The sequence below is a fragment of the Gekko japonicus genome, unplaced genomic scaffold (assembly GCF_001447785.1).
Source record: "Gekko japonicus isolate JY-2015 unplaced genomic scaffold, Gekko_japonicus_V1.1 scaffold196, whole genome shotgun sequence".
NCBI classification, from domain to species: domain Eukaryota; kingdom Metazoa; phylum Chordata; class Lepidosauria; order Squamata; family Gekkonidae; genus Gekko; species Gekko japonicus.
Genome location: NW_015173129.1, coordinates 1,570,500 through 1,591,017, shown reverse-complemented (window position 1 = coordinate 1,591,017; position 20,518 = coordinate 1,570,500). Strand labels below are relative to the sequence as shown.

The 20,518-nt window shown below is 43.3% G+C and overlaps 1 protein-coding gene across 1 annotated transcript in view; it reads right to left on the bottom strand.

Moving 5' to 3' along the window:
• Positions 1-9,594: 9,594 nt before the first annotated feature.
• Positions 9,595-20,518, bottom strand: part of LOC107119568 (probable helicase with zinc finger domain) — a gene marked incomplete at its 3' end in the record, with an annotated part of 135,928 nt that continues 125,004 nt past the window's right edge. Inside the window, exon 18 of the mRNA XM_015422077.1 lies at positions 9,595-9,742. Within this exon, the coding sequence (XP_015277563.1) occupies positions 9,595-9,742 (148 nt within the window). The remainder of the gene's footprint in view (positions 9,743-20,518) is intronic.

The window sequence follows — 20,518 nt, the reverse complement described above, 5'->3', positions numbered from 1 at the left end:
CCCCGGGTCCCCCGGGCCCGTGCAAAAGCGGTGCAGTATGGGGGAGGCCCGAGAGCCTGCCCCCGGGTCCCCTGGGCCTGTGCAGAAGCGCTGCAGCTCGAGGGAGGTCCGGAGAGCCCTGCCCTCTGGTTCCCCGGGCCTGTGCAGAAGTGCTGTGGCTTTGGGGAGGCCCGAGAGCCCTGCCCCTGGGTCCCCTTGGTCCCATGCAGAAGCGCTGCGGCTTGGGGGGAGGCCTCGAGAGCCTCGCCCCGGGTCCCCTGGGCCCATGCAGAAGCGCTGTGGCTCGGGGGACGCCCAGAGAGACCCGCTGCTGGCTTCCCAAACCCCCACCGAAGCGGTAAGGGATCCGCAGGGGTGGGGGTGGCAGGGGCTTGATGGGGGGTGGTTGGAGACCCTTCTCTTCCTTCCTTCCTCTCTTTTCTTCCTTTTCTTCTCTCTTTCATTCCCTCCTTTCCTTCTCTCCTTTTCTTCTTTCCCTTCTTCTTCCCTTCTCTCTTTCTTTCTCTCTTTCTTTCTTTCCCTTCTTCTTCCCTTCTCTCTCTCTCTCTCTCCTTCCTTCTTTCTTTCCCTCTTTCATTCTCTCTTTTTATCCCCTCTTTCCTTCCTTCTTTTCTTCCTTTCCTTCTCTTTCCTTCTCTCCTCCTTCTGTGGCCCAACTCTACTGAGAAAGGGCTTAAACGTTAAAACCCCTTCTCTCTTTGCTCCCCCCCCCCGCAGGCCAGCTGGGGAAGGGAAGGGTAGGCTTTTGAAGATGCCTCCCCCCTTTTGCTTCCCCTTCTGACATCACTTCCAGTGATGTCAGGGGGCGTGGCATATGCCAGTAGCCTAGTAGCTCATTAGCATACCATATGCTAATGAGCTCCTGCAGCTCTTTTTCTACAAAAAGACCCCTGCTTGTGCCCATTCCTAGTAAATTTCAGTACACAGTCTGACTCTTACTCAAGAGGAGCTTACCCCATTTTGTGAAGTGGCACCAGAGCTGGCACCTGAGACAGCTTGGATAAAATTGTCCTCTAAATGGATCATCCAAATGTAACATAAAGAAGGACCAATAAGAACTGGAGATAAAGTTTGACACCTCTTACTTGTAGAGGAAGCTATATTCACTCCTCATCTCCCAGTGTTAGAAACCCTGACTGAACAAAGGACAGGGCAAGCTTGAGTTTTTATAATCTCCATTTACTGCGGCCTCCACAGAAACAAAGGAAAATTGTGCAGCAGTATGTAACATCTTCTACAGAAGATTTTAGTAAGTACTCATTTTTAATAATTTGTTCTAGTAATTCATTTATATCTACCATATCATTTATATCTCATTTATATCTACCATACTGATGTGTTTTCTTTCACAGCAGAACAAAATACAGGTTTCCCAGTAACAATTTTAAATATTCTAGCTTCTCTTCTACTCTATCCTACCAGTTTTCTTTAGGGGACTATTAAAAATAACTTCCACCAGCTTGAAGTATTAAAAAAAAACAGTTGGACTTACCGGTAACTGCTGTTCATCAAATGGTCACCTGCGGAGAAGATTTTTGAAGCTCAAAACATTAAAAGATGCTTCCTCACACTGTTCCCACCTCTTCCAGCATGATTATAGAGGGGGCATAGTGCCCTCACCTCAGTTCCTCTCTGCTGCCACTGGAGTGAGGTAAAGGTTACCAGTATGAGTTATGTGCTCATATGGAGCAGGAGGTAGGGCTGCGCGATTGCACAGGTAACCACTCAATGAAAACAGTTACAGGTAAGTGCAACCCTGTTTTCATCATTGTGGTACCTGTGCAGTTCCACATGGGAGATTAGCAAGCTGATTTACCAGTTTTAGGAAGGTGACTATGAGCTCTCCGTTGAATAGAGATGTCAGGACCACTCTTCCCATTGCTAAGTCCCTTGTGGCATCCACATGCATCATGTAATGTCTTGCAAAGCTGCAGGAGGAGGACCATGTTGCAGCACTGCAGATAGAGTCAATGGAGAGGCCATGGTGAAAAGCTGCTGACGTAAATTGTGCCTGAGTAGAATGGGTGTAAACAGGAGTCATTTCGTAGAGAAAGAGCTGCAGGAACTAATTAGCATATCTAATGGGATATTAGCATAATGGCTAATTAGCATACACCACGCCCCCTGACATCACCGGAAGTGATGTCAGAAGGGGAAGCAAAAAAGGGGGGAGGCATCTTCAAAAGCCTCCCCTTCCTTTCCCCAGCTGGCCTGCCAAGGCGGGCTGGGGGGGGGGAAGCGAAGAGAGAAGGGGTTTAAAGTTTAAACCCCTTCTCTCTAGAGTCATCTTTCCATTATATTCTATGGGGCCATAGTCTATGGTGGGTGTTGCCCAGCCATGTTGATTGTGGCAAGAAAAACCAGTTCAGCTCCAATTTACGAGGTGCTAGTGGGGTGTGACCGAGGAAGTCTACTACCTAGTTGCTGACCTCTGCTATATGAATGGCCTGAATGGAAGTTTTGTTGGAGATAGCCCATTCACAAATTAGGGTGGATACATGTCATAACAAGTGGGAGGATGTGCTGTCCTGTCTGTCTATGTAGTACATGGTCATTCCAGTGATATATTCTTTTAGCTGTAGTAAGGGCACAGAGGATCAATTTCCATTGTCCATGGTTAGTCTCCAAGAAATAGGCAGATAGTTTAAAAGTACATAAAAATCCTCAAAAGTCAATGAACATTCTTATGCAAAATTGATATAAGTAGTAACAACTTCTCAGAAAAACCAAATGACTAGATATGCCCAAAGCATACATGTAAGGAACCCTGTCCTGTAAGTTACAATGCTTTACTTAGTCCTTTGCTACAAACTTTACTTAAAGTCTCAACTGAAAAACATTGTGGTGTCCAATATATTCTAAACATAATTTTTTGCTGAATAAGTCTCAACTGAAAATTCATAACAAAGGTTATAAGTATTGCCATTCTACAGAAGGTGACAAATCATATCTAGACCTCGACAGAGAAAAATGACAAAAACACATCCTCAGAATCTATCAACCACTTCAATGTAAAAATCCCTTTACCAGTCTATGCCTTCCACAAAAAAGATTTCTTCCCAATTTGTAGATCTGGATTGGCCTCTAATGTTAATTTAAAATGTGAAAATGGATCAAATTGATATTGTTGTGTCATTATACACCACTGTTTCATAATTGTAGAAATTGCAGGAGGAATGGGATCCACTCTAGCATATGTAGACTCTAATGAATTCCACTTAGAAAGGGGCACCAGAAAGAGAGACCTCCAAAAGGGCCCAAAATTGACAGTTCAGTTGCAAGGAGAGATCCCAATAATGAGTACATGCCTGATGATATAAACTAAGATCAGTTAAAATGTGAAAATGGATCAAATTGATATTGTTGTGTCATTATACACCACTGTTTCATAATTGTAGAAATTGCAGGAGAAATGGGATCCACTCTAGCATATGTAGACTCTAATGAATTCCACTTAGAAAGGGGCACCAGAAAGAGAGACCTCCAAAAGGGCCCAAAATTGACAGTTCAGTTGCAAGGAGAGATCCCAATAATGAGTACATGCCTGATGATATAAACTAAGATCAGGGAAACCAAATCCTCCTTCATTAAATGGAAGTTGCATCCTCTTTAAAGAAATCTGAGGCAGTGAGGAACACCACATAAATTACTGAACCAAAGTATTAATTTTATGACTATTTCTGCAGGGTAAATAGAAAGGAATTGGACCTAAAATATAAATAGTCCTAGGTATAATAATCATTTTGAGTGTATTTACCCCATAGAGACAGGTTTAAAGTTACCCATATGTCTAGATCCAAAGGTGTATTAGCAATTAGCTTGTTAAAATTTAGTATAGTTGTATACATAATATCTCTAAGAATGAGTATTCCAAGATAGGTAATGACATCTGGGCACCACTGAAAATGTCCATGGTCAAATATACTCTGTAATATATTGTCTTCCAAAGGCATTGACTCAGATTTTGCCAAATTAATAGAATATTCAGACAAGTCTCCAAAGTATTAATCATATTCATTAATGCATGAATGGAAAATTGAGGTTTACTAAATGCTTATGATGCTAAGAATACAATCTGACTTCCTTCGAAAAATACTGGGCCTGCCTTATGCGGCCATCTGCCTGGAAACTAATCAAAGGCTCCTTGAAACTAAAGCATGGATCAATACGATCAAATTTCGGCAACATCTACATTTTAAGAATAATAACGGTAGCCTTATTTTTCATATGATGACGGAGTCTCGGTCTTCAATGTGGTTAAACCACATAGAAAAGAAAATCAATTCAATAGGGATCAGTATTGATGATTTATTCTCCCTTACTGAAAGTCTAGCCTTTGCACAGATCAAACAAAGACTCCTTGACATCGAGATACAGGATCTTAGGAGCCTTGCTAAAGGTAGACGTACACCCTTGGACTTGGGGATTTTACCCTATGGATATATGGCAGAGTATTTAACCTGTTTAACAGCCATGCACTATCGCAGAGCTTATTCATTAGCCCGTTTCAATGTGTTACCCTCTGCAGTTCTCTACGGGAGATTTCATAAAATACCATATGCTAACAGGCTATGCACATGTAATCGGCGGGACATAGAGAGCTTTGAGCATGTGTTTTTTTGCACTGTACTTATTATCTTGCTACACATTCCACACTTATTGATTCCTTGTTGAAAGAGCAAGCAGGGAAATCTGATGAATGCAAAATTATTTTTTTATTATCTACTCGGAACCAAATTGTGATTGAAACTGTGGCCAGATTTGTGTACCTTGCAGCTAGGAGGCGAGCAATGTATCAGCGGGCAGGGCATTGACTGTTCAGACTGTTTCCTCCCCGTTATAATTCGGTTGTTATGCCAATAACGGATGTTTGTTTGTTATGATGCTGAGGTATTATCCCATACACAACTGGGCCTTAAACACCTCTTGTCCCCTTTTGTGCCTTATTGTGATTCCAGCATACTGTCTGTTAATTATGAATAATCAAAAATCACTGTCTTTTCAAAGACCTGGAGACATTTTTGTTGGTGAGTCAAGGGCAATGTTATTGAATAAGTCAGACAGTTTAGATGTTTGGGTACAAATTTTCAATACAATAAATAGATGAACAACTCAACAGAGATATGCAATTAATTTGGTCAACTGAAATGTATCTGCAGTGGCATGCTTCTTTTGTGTTCAGGGTGGCCAATATGTACCTGCAGCCATTTGGATATTTAATGCTAAGCCCACAGCTCAGCTATTATATGAGATCCCCATTTGGGTTAGTGCATTTAACCAGCTTGTTGAGAAGATCCAAGCTTCCTTCATGTATTTAGAGACTGGGCTGAGTCTCTCAGAAATAAGAGCCTGGCTTCAAAACTTGAAATTTTGGTTGTGCATCCACTTCATATCTGAGTACCCTGGTTTTGTCCATATTATGTTGTCTGACTCCTCCCACCTCAGAGGGTGTCTGTTGTGGGGAGGGGAAGGGAAAGGAGTTTGTAAGCTGCTCTGAAACGCCAAGTGAAGGGCGGGGTATAAATCCAATCTCCTCCTCCTCCTTTTCAAGCAATTGGTCGTGCCTGACTTAGTTTGATTTTTACACAAAGTCAGGCACGACCAATTGCTTGAAAAGGAGGAGGAGGAGATTGGATTTATACCCCGCCCTTCACAAAGAAGACTAAGTAGACCCCCGAAGCCTATTGGGCCTCCGGAACTGGCTCTATTGCTCCAGTGTCCAGTAGATGCTGTATGGCCTGAAGAAGGCGCTTCCTTGGGACTTGTATAAATCTGCTAGGTGGAGTGGAGTACAGTTCCAAAGAGTAGCCATTTGCGACCGTATCCAGAACCCACCTGTCGCCCATGGTCAACTTGACTCCTATTGGGTTGCAAACATTTGAAGACATCCTCCTATAACTAGTGGATCTGAGTCCCTGTAGTTGTCATGCCAAGGTGTTCTTTTTGGAACCCCATGTGGTCTGGCCTGATGGCCTGTAAAAGGATGAGCTAGTGCTACATGACTGTTTGGGCAGCCATCTCCCTTTGGTGGGCTTTGAAGGTCGGAAACCAAAGGTGCACTTGGGCTCACAAAAGGAATGAAAGCATTTCTTGAGCTTGTGTTCCATCTTGCACAGGAGCAAAGACCTCTTTTTATCTTTGTCTTCAACCAGGTATCTATCCATTTCTTCAACAAAAAGATGAATGCCCTTAAATGGAACGCTAGCCACCTGAGCTTAGGAAGATGGATACACCTTCCAGTTGCAGAGCCAGGTGTTCTGTCAGTAATGTTGGTGCCATAGCTCTGACCAATAGCTTTATTCGTAACATTTGTGCCATAGCTCTGACCAACAGTTGTATCACGTCCAGCAATATGTCCACAGAAAAGGCCTCTGCAAGGACCAGCTTCTTAAGTTCATCCTTGAGCTCCTTGGAGATACCTCTCCCTGCTGCTGAAAGGTCTGAGGCCCAGGAATAGACTGCCCTTGAAAAGAATGAGTTTGCTGTGGAGGACCCGAGAGCAGTTGATGAAGCTTCAAAATTCTTGTGCAAGAATTGTTTGATCCTTCTGTCGCCCTGAGAGCAGTTGATGAAGAATTGTTGTGCAAGAATTGTTTGATCCTTCTGTCACAGGGGTCTCTTGGAAGACCATCCGCCTCCGTGGTAATGACTGAGTTGGAACTCAGGCTGGTGACTGAATTGTTAACTAACGGAACTTTGAAGCGCTCAGTTGCGTCTGCTACCAAGGAGTAGAAACAAGAAATAATGGGATGGTTGGACTTGGATCTCACTGGCATCTCCCACTCAGTGTTGACTTCCTTGTCGAAGACAGAAGGAAAGGGGATCCCAAGGGGGGAAGACCCCCCCTTGTGGAAAAGCTCTGGCTGAGCTAGCAGGTCTGTTTGGATCAGATGCTTCCACCTCCTTGTCATTAAAAGGAGCTTCCAGGATATGTCGAACCTTTGGAAGGAGCTTAGTGAATGGGAAAAGACGGGTCTGCATGGTGATACCCAGGGGTTCTTCCTCATTTTAGAATTCTCCCTCCTCTCTTAGAGAGGAAGAATCAGAAGAGTCAGACTCATTGGAATCATGGTCTAACAGAGGACTTATATCTCTACTGAGATATCTATCAGAGTAGGTTACTTTACTTTTTTAGAATGAGAGGAGTGAGGGGGAATTTCTACCCTACCCTCTTACACCAGCCTCTATGCTGGAGGGTGAGTATCTTCCAGACCTGATGGGTCCCTTAAACTAGGAAGAGCCTCAGACAGGGCTGCTCTAATCTCTTTAGGCATTTCACCCTTAATGCAAGATAGGAGGTTGGCCTGTGCATTATTCCCTGAGAGATCTAAGTTAGGGGTTCCTGTCAGTTTGGACCCATTTAGTGAACCCTGTATGGAAGCAGGGGAGGGCAAGGAGGGAAGCTCAAGGCAGGAGGCCAACTGAAAGTCCCGTGCATGCCAGCATTTCCTGCCTTTTTGGGGGGGAACCCACCAGAGACATCTAAATAAAGCCCCCCCGTCTTACCACGTTTTAGTAGAAAGGCTGGAAAAGAGTGGACAGCGAACCGCTGCAGCTTGCTGAATCCAGCTGGCCTGGCGGATACCTCATAGCAGGGCCGGCTCCAGGGTTTTTTGTACTCAAGGTGAGACCACCTTCTGCCCCCCACGCTCACCCACCAATTATGGGGTTGCCAACCTCCAGGCAGGGCCTGGAGAGAAGGAAGTCCAGCTGCTGAGCGTGTGCCCCCCTCCACACCCATAGGTAGCAAGGTAACCACACAGTGGTCTGTGCCCATGTGCGGTTCTGGGACTTGCCATCCCATGTTGCTCTTCCGGTAGGCAAGCTATCTGGCTGGTTGGTGCCATTGGCTAATAAGGAAGGTCACTTGATGCTGGATCTGTGCCCTATGCTGTGCCAATGCTCTTCTGGATGTGTTCAGTAAAAGTAGTGGCCTGTTTTCTCTCCAGTGATGTTGTTCACTTTGTTTATCCCTCTTGGAGCTTCACTCCCTCCCCTGCCCCTAGGACAACAAGCAAAATGTTCTGAACCCCAGAAATGATTTGAAGGAGCAGCCACTCATCCTTCAGTCTGCCTTTCAAAAAAACATAGATTATAATTCAAAAGATTTTAAAGACCTAACTCAGAACAATAGAAAAGAGTACTGCAAAAAGCTACCATCAACTGATTAGAGTGAAGATGATGGGAGGCTAAAGGAGACAGCGGTGTTCCTAGAGGTGATAGTTCAAGAGGGTTTTTTTTACAAGTATGCCTTTACTAAGATGAGAAAGCATAACCAATCTGTTGTGGAGCGTCACCAGAGAAAATAAAAAATAGGGCTAAAAGCTATAAGCCGCTGCTTGAAAACTGCCAGAGAGAAAGGGCCTTGTAGACTGATTGTCAACAATTCTGTAATAATACATATAATAGTGTGGTCATAGCATCAGAAGGTAGACATTCCACATTCTTGTTTACATTTTAGAAATAAATTTGAGCAACTGAGGGAAAATATTTGGGGGGAAATAGTTGATATAAGTCCACTGGATTCACATACTATTCTAGATGTTCAATTGAATTTAGGGTTTCAAAAGAATACTTCAATTGCAGGGACATAGAATATGGAAATAAAATTTGTAATAAGCATGTAGGGGCTTGCAAAGATTCTTTATCATGAACTAGCTCAAAAGCTATTTACTTGCTTAGCTTTAGGTTGTCAAACTCAATGGCTCGTTTGCCATGTTGTTCTATGGAAATTCCAGAGGAGGGGGGGATTGTGAATGTGTGAGAGTGAGAATGGCTTTATTGTAGGGCAATGCATCTCATGTAACTTTCTGAAGACACCTCCCTTTCCCGGGGATGTCGGCCAGGCCAGATGGCCTTCGTCTGTGTCTGTGCTTACTGCCTTAGTTTAGATAACGAATGGGTGATTTACAGGTGGGGGATTGGCAGGGCGCTGGTTAGACAGGAATGAATGGGCAGTGTGATTGGAGGGGACTACATTTGAACCATGATTGGGGGGGTCTTGCACCAGAACCTCAGTTCTGACTCAACAATGTTCTTAGCTTGGAAAATCTTTATTCTTCAATAAACAAATCACTTTCAGTGAGTGTTGTTGAGAGTAACTTTGTCCAAGAGTCTGACATAGGTTTTGTTTCTATGTAGAATCAGACATTATATGTTTTGTTACAAATAGTATATAATATAATCCTGGCTACATAAAATGTCGAGAGACTATGATTACTATTCTAAAACATTCATGGCTTCAAAGAATCGCTTCAGCTTGTGGAATTCCATGGGAAAGAGCCAGTCTGAGCAGACTTCCACTGGCATACAGCATGCCAGCTGGGACAAAAACGTGTGCATGTTTGTGGTATGCGTACAACTGATTCACAGCAAGGGCTGAAGCAGCTAAAATTATGCACAATCGGGCTTTTATATGAAAAATTGTGTAAAGAAGTTCATGATTAAGAGGTCACACTGATTTTCAAGAGAAAGTTCTTAGGGATTAGCCATAACCAAAGAGCAATACATGCAAAATAAAAAAGTTTCCTGAGCAGAGAGAATACGGAAATGGATTCTTGAGAAAACTATTAAAAGTGAAACCAATGTGCTAACCTCTGCATTGTTGTAAAAAGCTGTGCTGTTTTTTTCTTGCACATCTTCTCCTCGTGCTGTGAAGAAAGTCAGAGGGTAGAAATCTTTGTGTGCTGGCTGTTTCCCACTTGCCATCAATTTGCCCTCATAGAAAAGTTCAGATGTATAACTGCAATAAAGTCAGACACAAAGGAAAATGTGGCATCCACGTATAAAATCAAATACAAGGTCAAAAAAGGGATTTAAAAAACATAACATAAAACATATCTTGTTGCCATTGGGGGGACAGGGCATGTGAACCAAAAAAAGGAAGGCTCTTCCACAGTAGCAGCATGAGAGAAACAGGAAGAATCAGGCAGGCAGGCAAGGCCCATTCCTCAATAAGTAAGGCCCACTCCTCCCTGACCATTCCATCCCTGTGCCATACATACACACTCCAGATGGATAAAGAGAACCATTCTTTCACTGTCTTCCTTGTGAACTTATATCTCCCAGTGGGGAAGGGGGAGGTTAAGAACCGATGCTAAGCAACAACCTTGAAGCAGACAAAGAGCATGTAGAGCAACTGGAAGAGCAAGTCTTTTTTCACAAATGATGTTCCACATATAAATTATGAAGAACATTTTATCTTTATCCACAGAGGAAAATTCTGTTATCCGTTTTGGAATACTCATATAACTTTTGAATAAAGTAATCAAGGCTCACGAATTTAGGACTGATAGTACAATGGGACCAAACAGACATTTGGCAAGGGCCTTTGTAAAAAGGAATATCTGAAATTGTCCCATGCAAGAGGCGTAACAGTGAAGCCAGGACAGGAGATGAAGTGTGGAATGAACACATGCTTTTTAGCTTTTACACACATTAACATCAATCCTGATGAGAATTTCTGAAACTTTCCAGATATTTTCTGTCACTTCAAAATCAAAATCACTTAACTGTCAGAATATATGTTGACTTCTGAGCACATTTTACATTCAAAGTATAGCTTTCCCACAGTCCTTAACTTAGTTTAATTGCAGCTCATTTTTTAGCTAAGAAAGTAAGATCTTAACATGCCCATTAGAGTTCATGAAAACAGGAAGGTGACCATATTAGGAAGACTGATTCACTTTATCTACAGAACATTCTTGAATACTGCCAGTTAAGGATGATTCTAAGGCACGTATACCATAATTCTGGCAATGTGAATGATCAAATGTGCAAGCCAGGACAAACGTAAAAAGATTAGCAAGGCATGAAAGGCCTTGTTATGGGCGGCTCTTAATACATACGGTCCTTGCTCTTTCTACTTCTAGAAATTTACAATGTGAAACTACATTTTATAAACATCAAGGAATATGTTCACATTACACATACTATCACCAAGCTTCACAGTGAGTTCAACAATTACACTTTTGCAATAGATAAATATAATCTGATTAAAACTGACTTTATGAAGTATAAAATACTTTATGGAAGTATTAAAGGGAGGGGGACTTTATATTTTTGCCATGATTGCATTGATCTATTTTAGCAAGATGTGAGTACAGTACAAAAGCAACCGTTAGTTCAACAAGGCATAATAAGGCATGCTTTAAACAAATCACTTCAAAGAACATGAACATTTTGCACAAAATCTGGCCTATATAATTTTTTATACCTGTGTAGCCATGAAATTATTTATATTAACAATTATTTTTCATTACCGTTTTGCTTTCTAAAATAGTCCAAGAGCATAAATAATAAAATATGAATTAAGATTCCATTTATGTTCATTTTAAAAATGACTATATTGATTATACAAAGGCAACATTTCTCAAAACAATTGCTTTCACATAATTTCACTCATGTTAACAAAGCTTTTCAGAAAAAGAGTTGTAAGGGCAACTGTTTCACAGCATATCTGTCTGGTACATTTTTACCCTGTTCCTTCTCCAAGGAGCTCCAGGTGGCATATGTGGTTTTTCACTCCTCCACTTTGGCCTTACAACAACCCCATGAGGTAGACTGGTGACTCAGAGAATTCTACCACAAGGATTTGAATATGACACTCCAGATGAGGCTAACAGGAACAGAGTGTGAGCACTAGCAATGCCTCGCCTGTTGAACTCTTGGCAGAATATCCTCGCTATCCACTCATGTGACACACACCTAAACACCCTCTGGTGTCAGCTATGAAAGAAAGGAAGAGGACTGATTCCTCATTGTTGCCACCTGGACCAGAGACAGTGGGACACCCTTCCAGCATCCGGTCTGGTTCAAATTTTGGTGGCCAATAGCCACACTATGGAACGGTGCCGCCTTCAGATAAGAACTGAGGACAGGACTGCCCCAAACTCTGCTGGAGATACTGTATAGTTAAAGACCAACTACATAAGAACATAAGAGGCCGTGTCGGGCTGGGCGCTGGAATACCCCAGGCTGTTGGTTCTGGGGGACTTCAATGTCCATGCCGACGATGCGACCTCCTCCCGATCGGTGGACCTAGCTTCGTCCATGGCGGCGCTGGGACTCTCCCAATATGTAACAGCCCCCACTCATCAGGCCGGTCACACGCTTGATTTGATCTTTGCGGCTGGGATTACAGTGGACCGGATTACTGCTACGGCAGTTCCATGGTCAGACCACTGCGCCCTGAGGGCCCGAGTGAACGTGTCACCCCAACCCTGTTTGGGCGGTGAGCCGATTTTAGCTCGCCCGCGGAGCCAGATGGACCCAGTGCGGCTTCAGATGGCTCTCCGGGATCCATTTCCCCCTGGTGACTCGTTAGATGAGCTAGTGGAGGATTGGAACAACCGACTCTCGGCAGCCATCGACGAGATCACTCCCAGACGCCCTCTGTGCCCTCGATCTAGGCTGGCACCCTGGTATACCCAGGGGCTGAGGCTGATGAAGCGAGGGCTCAGACGACTGGAGAGACAGTGGCAGCGGGTTCGTGACGAAGCGATAAGAGCATCCTATCAAACGTTTATGAAGTTGTATGAGATGGCAACCAAGGCCACGAAGAAGGAGTTCTACACAGCCGAGATTGCATCTGCAAACTCGCGCCCAGCACAACTGTATAGAATGATTCAGTCTTTAACTACCCTGCCACAGAGCAGACAAAATGCTAAGGAATTGGATATAGGCTGTGAGGCTTTCGCGAGTTATTTTGCAGATAAAGTCTTGTTGCTCCGCCACGACCTCCCAGCCACATTTGAGACAGTATGTGAACTCGAGGCTCCAAGCACGTCTTCTGGTTCCATTCTGGATTGTTTTGGCCCTCTCAGCCTAGAGGAAGTCAACAGATTGGTCTCAACTGTGCGCCCAACCACTTGCAGCCTTGATCCGTGCCCCTCTTGGCTAATGAAAGCTGGCCGAGAGGGGTTTTGAGGTTCCCTTTGGGATATTGTCAACAGGTCCCTGTCTGAGGGCCTATTTCCAGGGGCTCCCAAGGAAGCGACGGTCCACCCCCTCTTTAAAAAAACCATCCTTGGATTCGGCCGAATTGGCCAACTATTGGCCGGTTTCCAACTTGCCCTATTTGGGCAAATTAATAGAGAGGGCGGTGGCGATACAGTTGCAGGCCTTCCTGGATGACACTTCCACGCTAGACCCGTTCCAGTCTGGCTTCCACCCGGGCCATGTGACTGAGACACCACTGGTCGCCCTCACAGATGATCTCCGAAGGCACCTGTGTCGGGGCAGGACGGCAGTGCTCCTGTTGTTAGACCTGTCAGTGGCGTTCGACATGGTCGATCACCAGTTGCTCGCCCACTGCCTCGCCGACGTGGGGATTCGGGGGCTCGCCCTGCAATGGCTTGTCTCCTTTCTCCAAGGTCGTGGACAAAGGGTGGCGCTTGGGGAGGAGCTGTCCCGAAGACACCCACTAGTCTGTGGGGTGCCCCAAGGTGCAGTTCTCTCCCCAATGTTATTTAACATCTATATGCGCCCCCTTGCCCAGATTGCCCGGAGACATGGGCTAGGGTGTCATCAATATGCGGATGACACTCAGCTCTATCTGCTGTTGGGCGGTCAGTCTGGCTCTACCCCGGAAGATCTGGACCAAGCGTTGCGGGACGTAGCGGGCTGGCTTAGGCTGAGTCGACTGAAACTGAATCCGACGAAGACGGAGGTCCTATACCTGAATTGGAGTGGTACGGGGTTAGAGGTCCCTCTTCCGGCCTTCAGTGGGGCGCCATTGGTGCCAGCTCTGAGGGCCAGGAGTTTGGGAGTGCTCCTGGATGCTTCCCTGACAATGGAGGTCCAGGTAGCAGCCACTGCCAAGGCAGCCTTTTACCACCTGCGGCTGATTAGGCAGTTGGTCCCCTTCCTTGAACGCAACGATCTGAGATTAGTGATCCATGCTATGGCCACCTCGAGGCTGGATTACTGCAATGCTCTCTACATGGGGCTGCCCTTGGGGCAACTCCGGAAGCTGCAGCTGGTGCAGAATGCCACGGCCAGGTTGTTGATGGGTCTCCCCATGAGGGAACACATCCAACCTGTGCTGAGGTCGCTGCACTGGCTGCCAATAGCGTCCCAGATACGCTTCAAGGTGCCTGTCTACCTGAGGGACCACCTTTCCCCGTATGTTCCCCTGAAGGCACTGAGATCCGAGACAAAAAATCGCCTGGTCCCCCCTGGCCCTAGGGATGCTAAGTTAACAGCAACAAGAACCAGGGCGTTCTTCCTAGCTGCACCGACGCTATGGAACCAGCTCCCAAATGAAATTCAAGCTCTGCGGGATCTTCAACAATTCCATAGAGTGGTGAAGACCGAGCTGTTCCGACAAGCATTCTAACAGTCCTGGCCACACTGACCGTCCCACATAAGCACTAGCACTTTATAACAGATGGCCGCCACATTCTAATTTTAATAAGTTGTATTTATTGTATTGTTTTGTATTGTTTTAGATGTGACAATCGGTATTAATTGTCTACTGGTTTTAACCATTGTAAGCCGCCCTGAGCCGCCTCAGTGGGAGGGCTGGGTAAAAGTCTAATAAATAAATAAATATACATATATGTGGGAAGCCACAAGGAATTGGGGGAAGCATCTCATCCCCCCCCCACAAACACACACTATTTCCTTTTTCCCTTTCCTGAAAGCCCCCAGAGCCTCTCTGCCCCTTTCCTGCTTTCTTCTAGAGTTGCCAACTTCCAGCTGGGTGAATGAAAAATAAACAATAACAACCATGATATAATTATGAAAGTCAATCCAACTTTTCAAGTGTTTGATAAATATTAATACATTTCTGTGAAATCACATTGATATACATATCCTTCACATTAAGAATAATCCAATGATATAATCCTCTCCTCTTCACCTCAAGTGTCATCCAATGCGAATAAAGTGCAATCACCAATAAAATGTTGTTAGTGTCTTTCTTATTCTTATATCCAAGTAGCAAGGATATAAAACACTTGAAAAATTGAATTGACTTTTTGTAATTATATCACAGTTGTTATTGTTTATTTTTCGTTTACCAATCCCATGATCTCTCTGGCTACTGTAACTTCCAGGTGGGGCCTGGAGATCTCCTGGAATCACAACAGATCTCCCAACGACAGAGATCAGTTTCCCCGGAGGGTTGCCAGCTCCAGGTTGGAAAATTCCTGGAGATTTGGGAGTAGAGTCTTGGGAGGGCGAGGATTGGGGAGAGAAGCAACCTCAGAAGGGTACCCTGGGGTCCACCCTCCAAAACAGTCATTTTTTCAAGGGGAACTGATCACTCTCATCTGGACAGTAGTTGCAATTCAGAGTGATCTCCACCACCCAGCTGGAAGTTGGCAACCCTAGTTCCCCTGGAGGAAATGGCTGCTTTGCATGGTGAACCTTATGGCATCATACCCCACTGAGGTCCCTTCCCTCCTCAAATCACAGCCCCCAGGCGGCATCCCCCAAATTTCTAGGAGTATCCTAACCTGGAGTTGACAGCCCTATTTCCTTCCCTTCCAACAGCTAACCTACCAATATTTGCCCCCCTGTCTTAAGCTTTCCCTCTACGCCCCCCCCCCCAACCTGTATCTAGGAAAACTGTGGCCCAGTTGTATGATACCAGCCACTGGGCCTGGTCCACTTGCATGGTAGGGAACTCTCATGAATTTGTGAGGTAGCACCTCACTTTCCCCTCTATCCTCCTCCCCACACTATTTCCTCAATCCATTTTTCTGGCAACCCCCATATCATCTCCCCTTTCCCTGCCTCATTCTCTTCTTCTCAGCCATTCACCTATCTATCTTTTATCTGCCTCCTGTATTAAGCTATATTTATTATTTATTTATGTCATTTATATGAAATATAATATATGCTTGGAAACAAGGGCTTGGATAATTACTTTCAGATTTTGGTTATGTCTGCATTTCAGGAGCTGCCCCAATAGCCTTATTCCATATCTGCTGAAAGAGTCTCATTGTTCTAAGTGGTTTGCTGCTATAGAAAGGAAAATCGTTTCAATAGGCTTATGCCTGAATGATATGATGTCCTTATCTGAAATAAACATCTTTGCTCTGTGCAAACAGAGATTAATTGATATTGAAATGCAAGAGCTTAGAGCTTTGGCTTCTGGTAGATGTTCTCCTTTAAGATGGGCACGTTTTCCGATCAACGCCCCAGCACAATACTTATCGGATCTGACTTCCCCACAGCTGCTTAGAGCATTTATGCTGGCCCGTTTTAATGAGCTCCCCTCTGCGGTTTTAGCTGGAAGATTTAAGAAAATCCCCTACTTTGTAAGGTTCTGTGATTGTGGTTCAGAGGAGATTGAAACAATCAAACATGTATTTCCCTATTGTAGTTTGTATGAGGACATTCGGGCAGCCTATTTAGAAGATATTCTTAAGAATGATGCCAAGCAATCCGATGACAGAATGTTGTATCGTTTACTGGCTTCACAAAACATAGTGGTTACTGAAGCGGTTGCTAAGTTTTGTAACTGCCTTATAATGAGGAAGATGCGTGTTAAACCCATGAACTGAATGGCGGTTGTGTATGATTCTGATCTATGCCAATAAAGGTTTTGAACTAAAAATTGGTTAGGTAGATAACTAAATTAGTCTAGAAAGTTATAAATTCTAGTCTACTGAGATCAAGATGTTTAGTTGTTATAGCTCTGATTTTGTTTATTATTCACTATATCAACTACTGTTGTCAATACTGATTATTGTTCACCTGTCCACTGTATCAAATGTATTTGATTCTTCTGTAATTTGATTTATCTAAATAAACACAAATTAAAAAGAAAAAAAGAATCTGACAATCAGTTCTAGACAGACAGGGCCAGTTCTAGGTTTGCATAGGCCCTGGGCAAAAGAGTATAACTGGGCTCCCTTTCCCCTTTGGTAGGACCCCTTTCTCCTCTTACAATACCCCTTCCATTTGACCTCTCCCATTTGACTCTGCCTTTTCTTCTTCAACCACTCCTTTTCCCATTTCAATTTGCTTGCTCTGGTAAAGAGAAATTATACCAAATTATGTTTCTTCATTACTTTTTTTGCTTTATATAAAGAGAAGAAAATATACCTTCCATGCTACTCAATACAATTGGCATCATTTGTGTAAAAGCAAAAAAAAAAAAGTTCTGAAGGAACCTCATCTCAACATTTGCAGAAAGTTTTTCCACTCTCATCAATGAAAGTCCACATCCATCCAAAATACTTAAACAACTCTAAAAGGAAAAAGGGGGAAATCTTCAAATGCCAACCTATGGAACAGGTCAATCAATTTAAATATCTGGGAATCCACTCTGAAGCATCTCTTACATGGAAAATGCACTTGGATCTAGCAAGGAAAGTAGGGAGGACAATTGTAAAATACTTCTACTCATCAGGAGGTGAATTTGTCCCATCGGCCTTAAAGGTATTTAATGCTAAGGTTCTAAACCTGTATGGTGCGGAAATTTGGATTCCGTCCGCTTCTGAAAAAATGGATTCCATCCAGTATGACTTTTTCCAATGCTTATTGAATATTCCTAGACGTATCTCGGACATAGCACTGAGAGGGGAACTAGGTGAATTATTGATGGAAGCTAGGGCTTGGATTAAAGCATTTCTCTTCAAGGTAAAGGTTCTAAAATTTGAGGGAGGATCTACTCTACTTGGGCTTATCCAGGCAGATAAATATTATAGCCAATGGGATCAACTACTGGAAAAGAAAATGAAATGCCTAGGAATAACAAATGATATGATTAATAATACAGAAACTAAAGACATTATAAGACAAATTAAAATGTGTAAGGAAGCTGGATATTATAAGTATGTCTATTTGGGCATGCAGGATATGTTCGACTCTGCATTTGGGAATTGCCCTCCTGATGCAACTGCCAAAATATTTTTATCAATTCAGAGTTCCAAAACTAAGAAGAGCTTTTACTTTGACAAGAATGAATGTTCTTCCCTTAGCAATTCTGGAGGGCAGATATAATACGGTATCATACTCCAACAGAACATGCATATGTTCATATGATAAAATCAAAAACTATCAAACATATGATTATGGAGTGCCCTCTGAGTTGAACGCTAATTTAGTCACTCCTTTACTTGAAGATACGGAATTGCCAAATGTGCGAGCCCAGATGTCATGGCTACTATTGGATATAAATGATCGTGTCACCCTCTCAGTGGCAAAATTCATAGGTGCAATAATCAAATATAAGAGAAATAATACTAAGGTATTTTAAAATATTTTCTTTGTTCTAGTTTCTGCTTAAGCTGATAGCCGTATGAGCAGTACTAGATTAGATCGATAGATACTTAAGCAACTGAACAATCTCAATATACTGAAGATGTTCACTTTGTACCATCAGGTAAAAAGAAGGCAACTTAATCTTATCACTCAACACTGTCTCAAAGACGCTGTAACTTAGCTCATGTAAGAAAATAACTTATTTTTAATACTGAGAAATGCATTACTCGGCTTTTTAACCCAAGTTACATATTTTACACAACTAATTTAATTCTCCAACAAATATCACAATCCAAATCTTTGACTGTTAGTTTTATACATATGTACTGTTTTAAAAATTTATTTTGTATTTTTTTAACTGTTCACTACCTTGAAGACCCTAGTTTGGTATAAAGAAAACCAACTATATTTTTGCTTGGATGTACCCATAATGACTGAGATGTGTACCATGAGAAAGCACTTCTAATGCATTCTGGTTCTGGCAACTGCAACAAAACTGATTTGACAGTATCTACTACAACACGTAGCACTCCAAGATGTCTGAGACAAAGCTGTCAGGGTCAGTTTTGGCAAATGCTGTAAGGCCACTTTCCAGCATTTTGTTGCACCATAAAAAATGAATAAATGTGATATAATATTATAAAAAGAATCCTTTGCCTGAACACCAGATTCCAGTTGTGGAGAGAACAAGGTACAAAAAAAAAAAGCCTGGGGATTTTTTTCTAGGACAATGGCTTGTACTCCTTTGACACCAATATCACAATATTGGCCAAAAATGCTAGACAAAAACAATCCATATTTTTCTGTCACTCCTCCCAATGCAATGCTTGTAAGACTTTTTTCCTGTCATATCTGTGATGGAGGACACACACATACAGCAACTAAAAGGGTGCCTCATCAACTGGGATATAACCAGTTTAAGATAGTAATGGGAGGGTCAGAGCTGGCACAGACCTTAAAGAACTAATTTACTAATGGATGGGTAAAAATAAAGCTGTCCAGAGGGGAAGGGTGAAGCTGATAGGGCTGAAGTGTAAATTCTGAGGGAAGGAAAATACTCAGTCCCTGGGAACCAAAGGGAATTATATGATAGAGGTAAATAAACAGCGTAATAGATTTCAACTGTTGCAAATGTACAAAACCCCTTCCACTTGGATGAATAAGAATGCCACAAAAGGAGAGGCTTCCTTGAGTTTAGGGGCACTTTCTGAAACTGACAGGATTGCAGTTATGAGGCACTGAGTGTGCACGCATGTGCACACTTAGGGCTACTGTGGAGAGGTTTCTGAAGTTCAAAAATGTCAGAGGGCAGTCCATCCCCCTCCCCTACACTGGTTTCATGCCTTCTGAAGCATGATAAAAGGGGGTGGAGTGCCCTTTTGTCATATCTTCTATGCCACCGCTGGAGTGAAGTAAAGTTGTCAGGTCTAAATAAAAAGCTCACAATGGAGCAGGAGGGAGGGATGTGTGACTGCAAAGGTGACCACTTGATGAACAACAGTTACAGGTAAGTGCAATCCTGTTTTCATCATTGTGGTACCTGTGAAGATCCACATGGGAAAGTAGAGGGACGACTTACTAGTCTAGGAAGGCAGGCATGAGTTCTCAGTTGACTAGAGACTGTAGAACTGCTCTTCCCACTGCCATGTCTCTCACTGTGTCTATGTCCAAAGAGTAATGTTTGGCAAAGGAGCATGAGGATGACCATGTTGCAGCCTTGCAGATGCAGTCTATGAAGAGACCATGGCTAAAGGCAGCTGAAGCAGACTGGGCTCATGTGGGGTGAGCATGGAGCTGCAGAAGACAGTTAACTCGCACTAATTTGTAACTGAATTTGATGCAAGTGACTATCCATCTAGAAATGGATTGTGCTGATAGTTTCTTGATTAAATTAGGGCTTAAAATGGAGACGATAAAAGGACAAGTTTTATAACGGGATAAAAGGACAAGTCCTTTCATGGATCAAAAACTGGCTAATTAATAGGAAACAGAGAGTGAGTATAGATGGGCAGTTTTCTCAGTGGAGGGTGGTAAACAGTAGGGTACCAATGGGATCAGTACTTGGTCTGATGCTTTTTAACTTGTTCATTGATGATTTGGAGTTGGGAGTAAGCAATGAAGTGGCTAAATTTGCGGATGACACAAAATTGTTCAGGGTGGTGAAAACCAGGGAAAATTGTGAGGCACTCCAAAGGGATCTGTCGAGGATGGGCGAGTGGGCATCAACATGGCAAATGGGGTTCAATGTGGCCAAGTGCAAACTGATGCACATTGGAGCCAAAAATCCCAACTACAAATA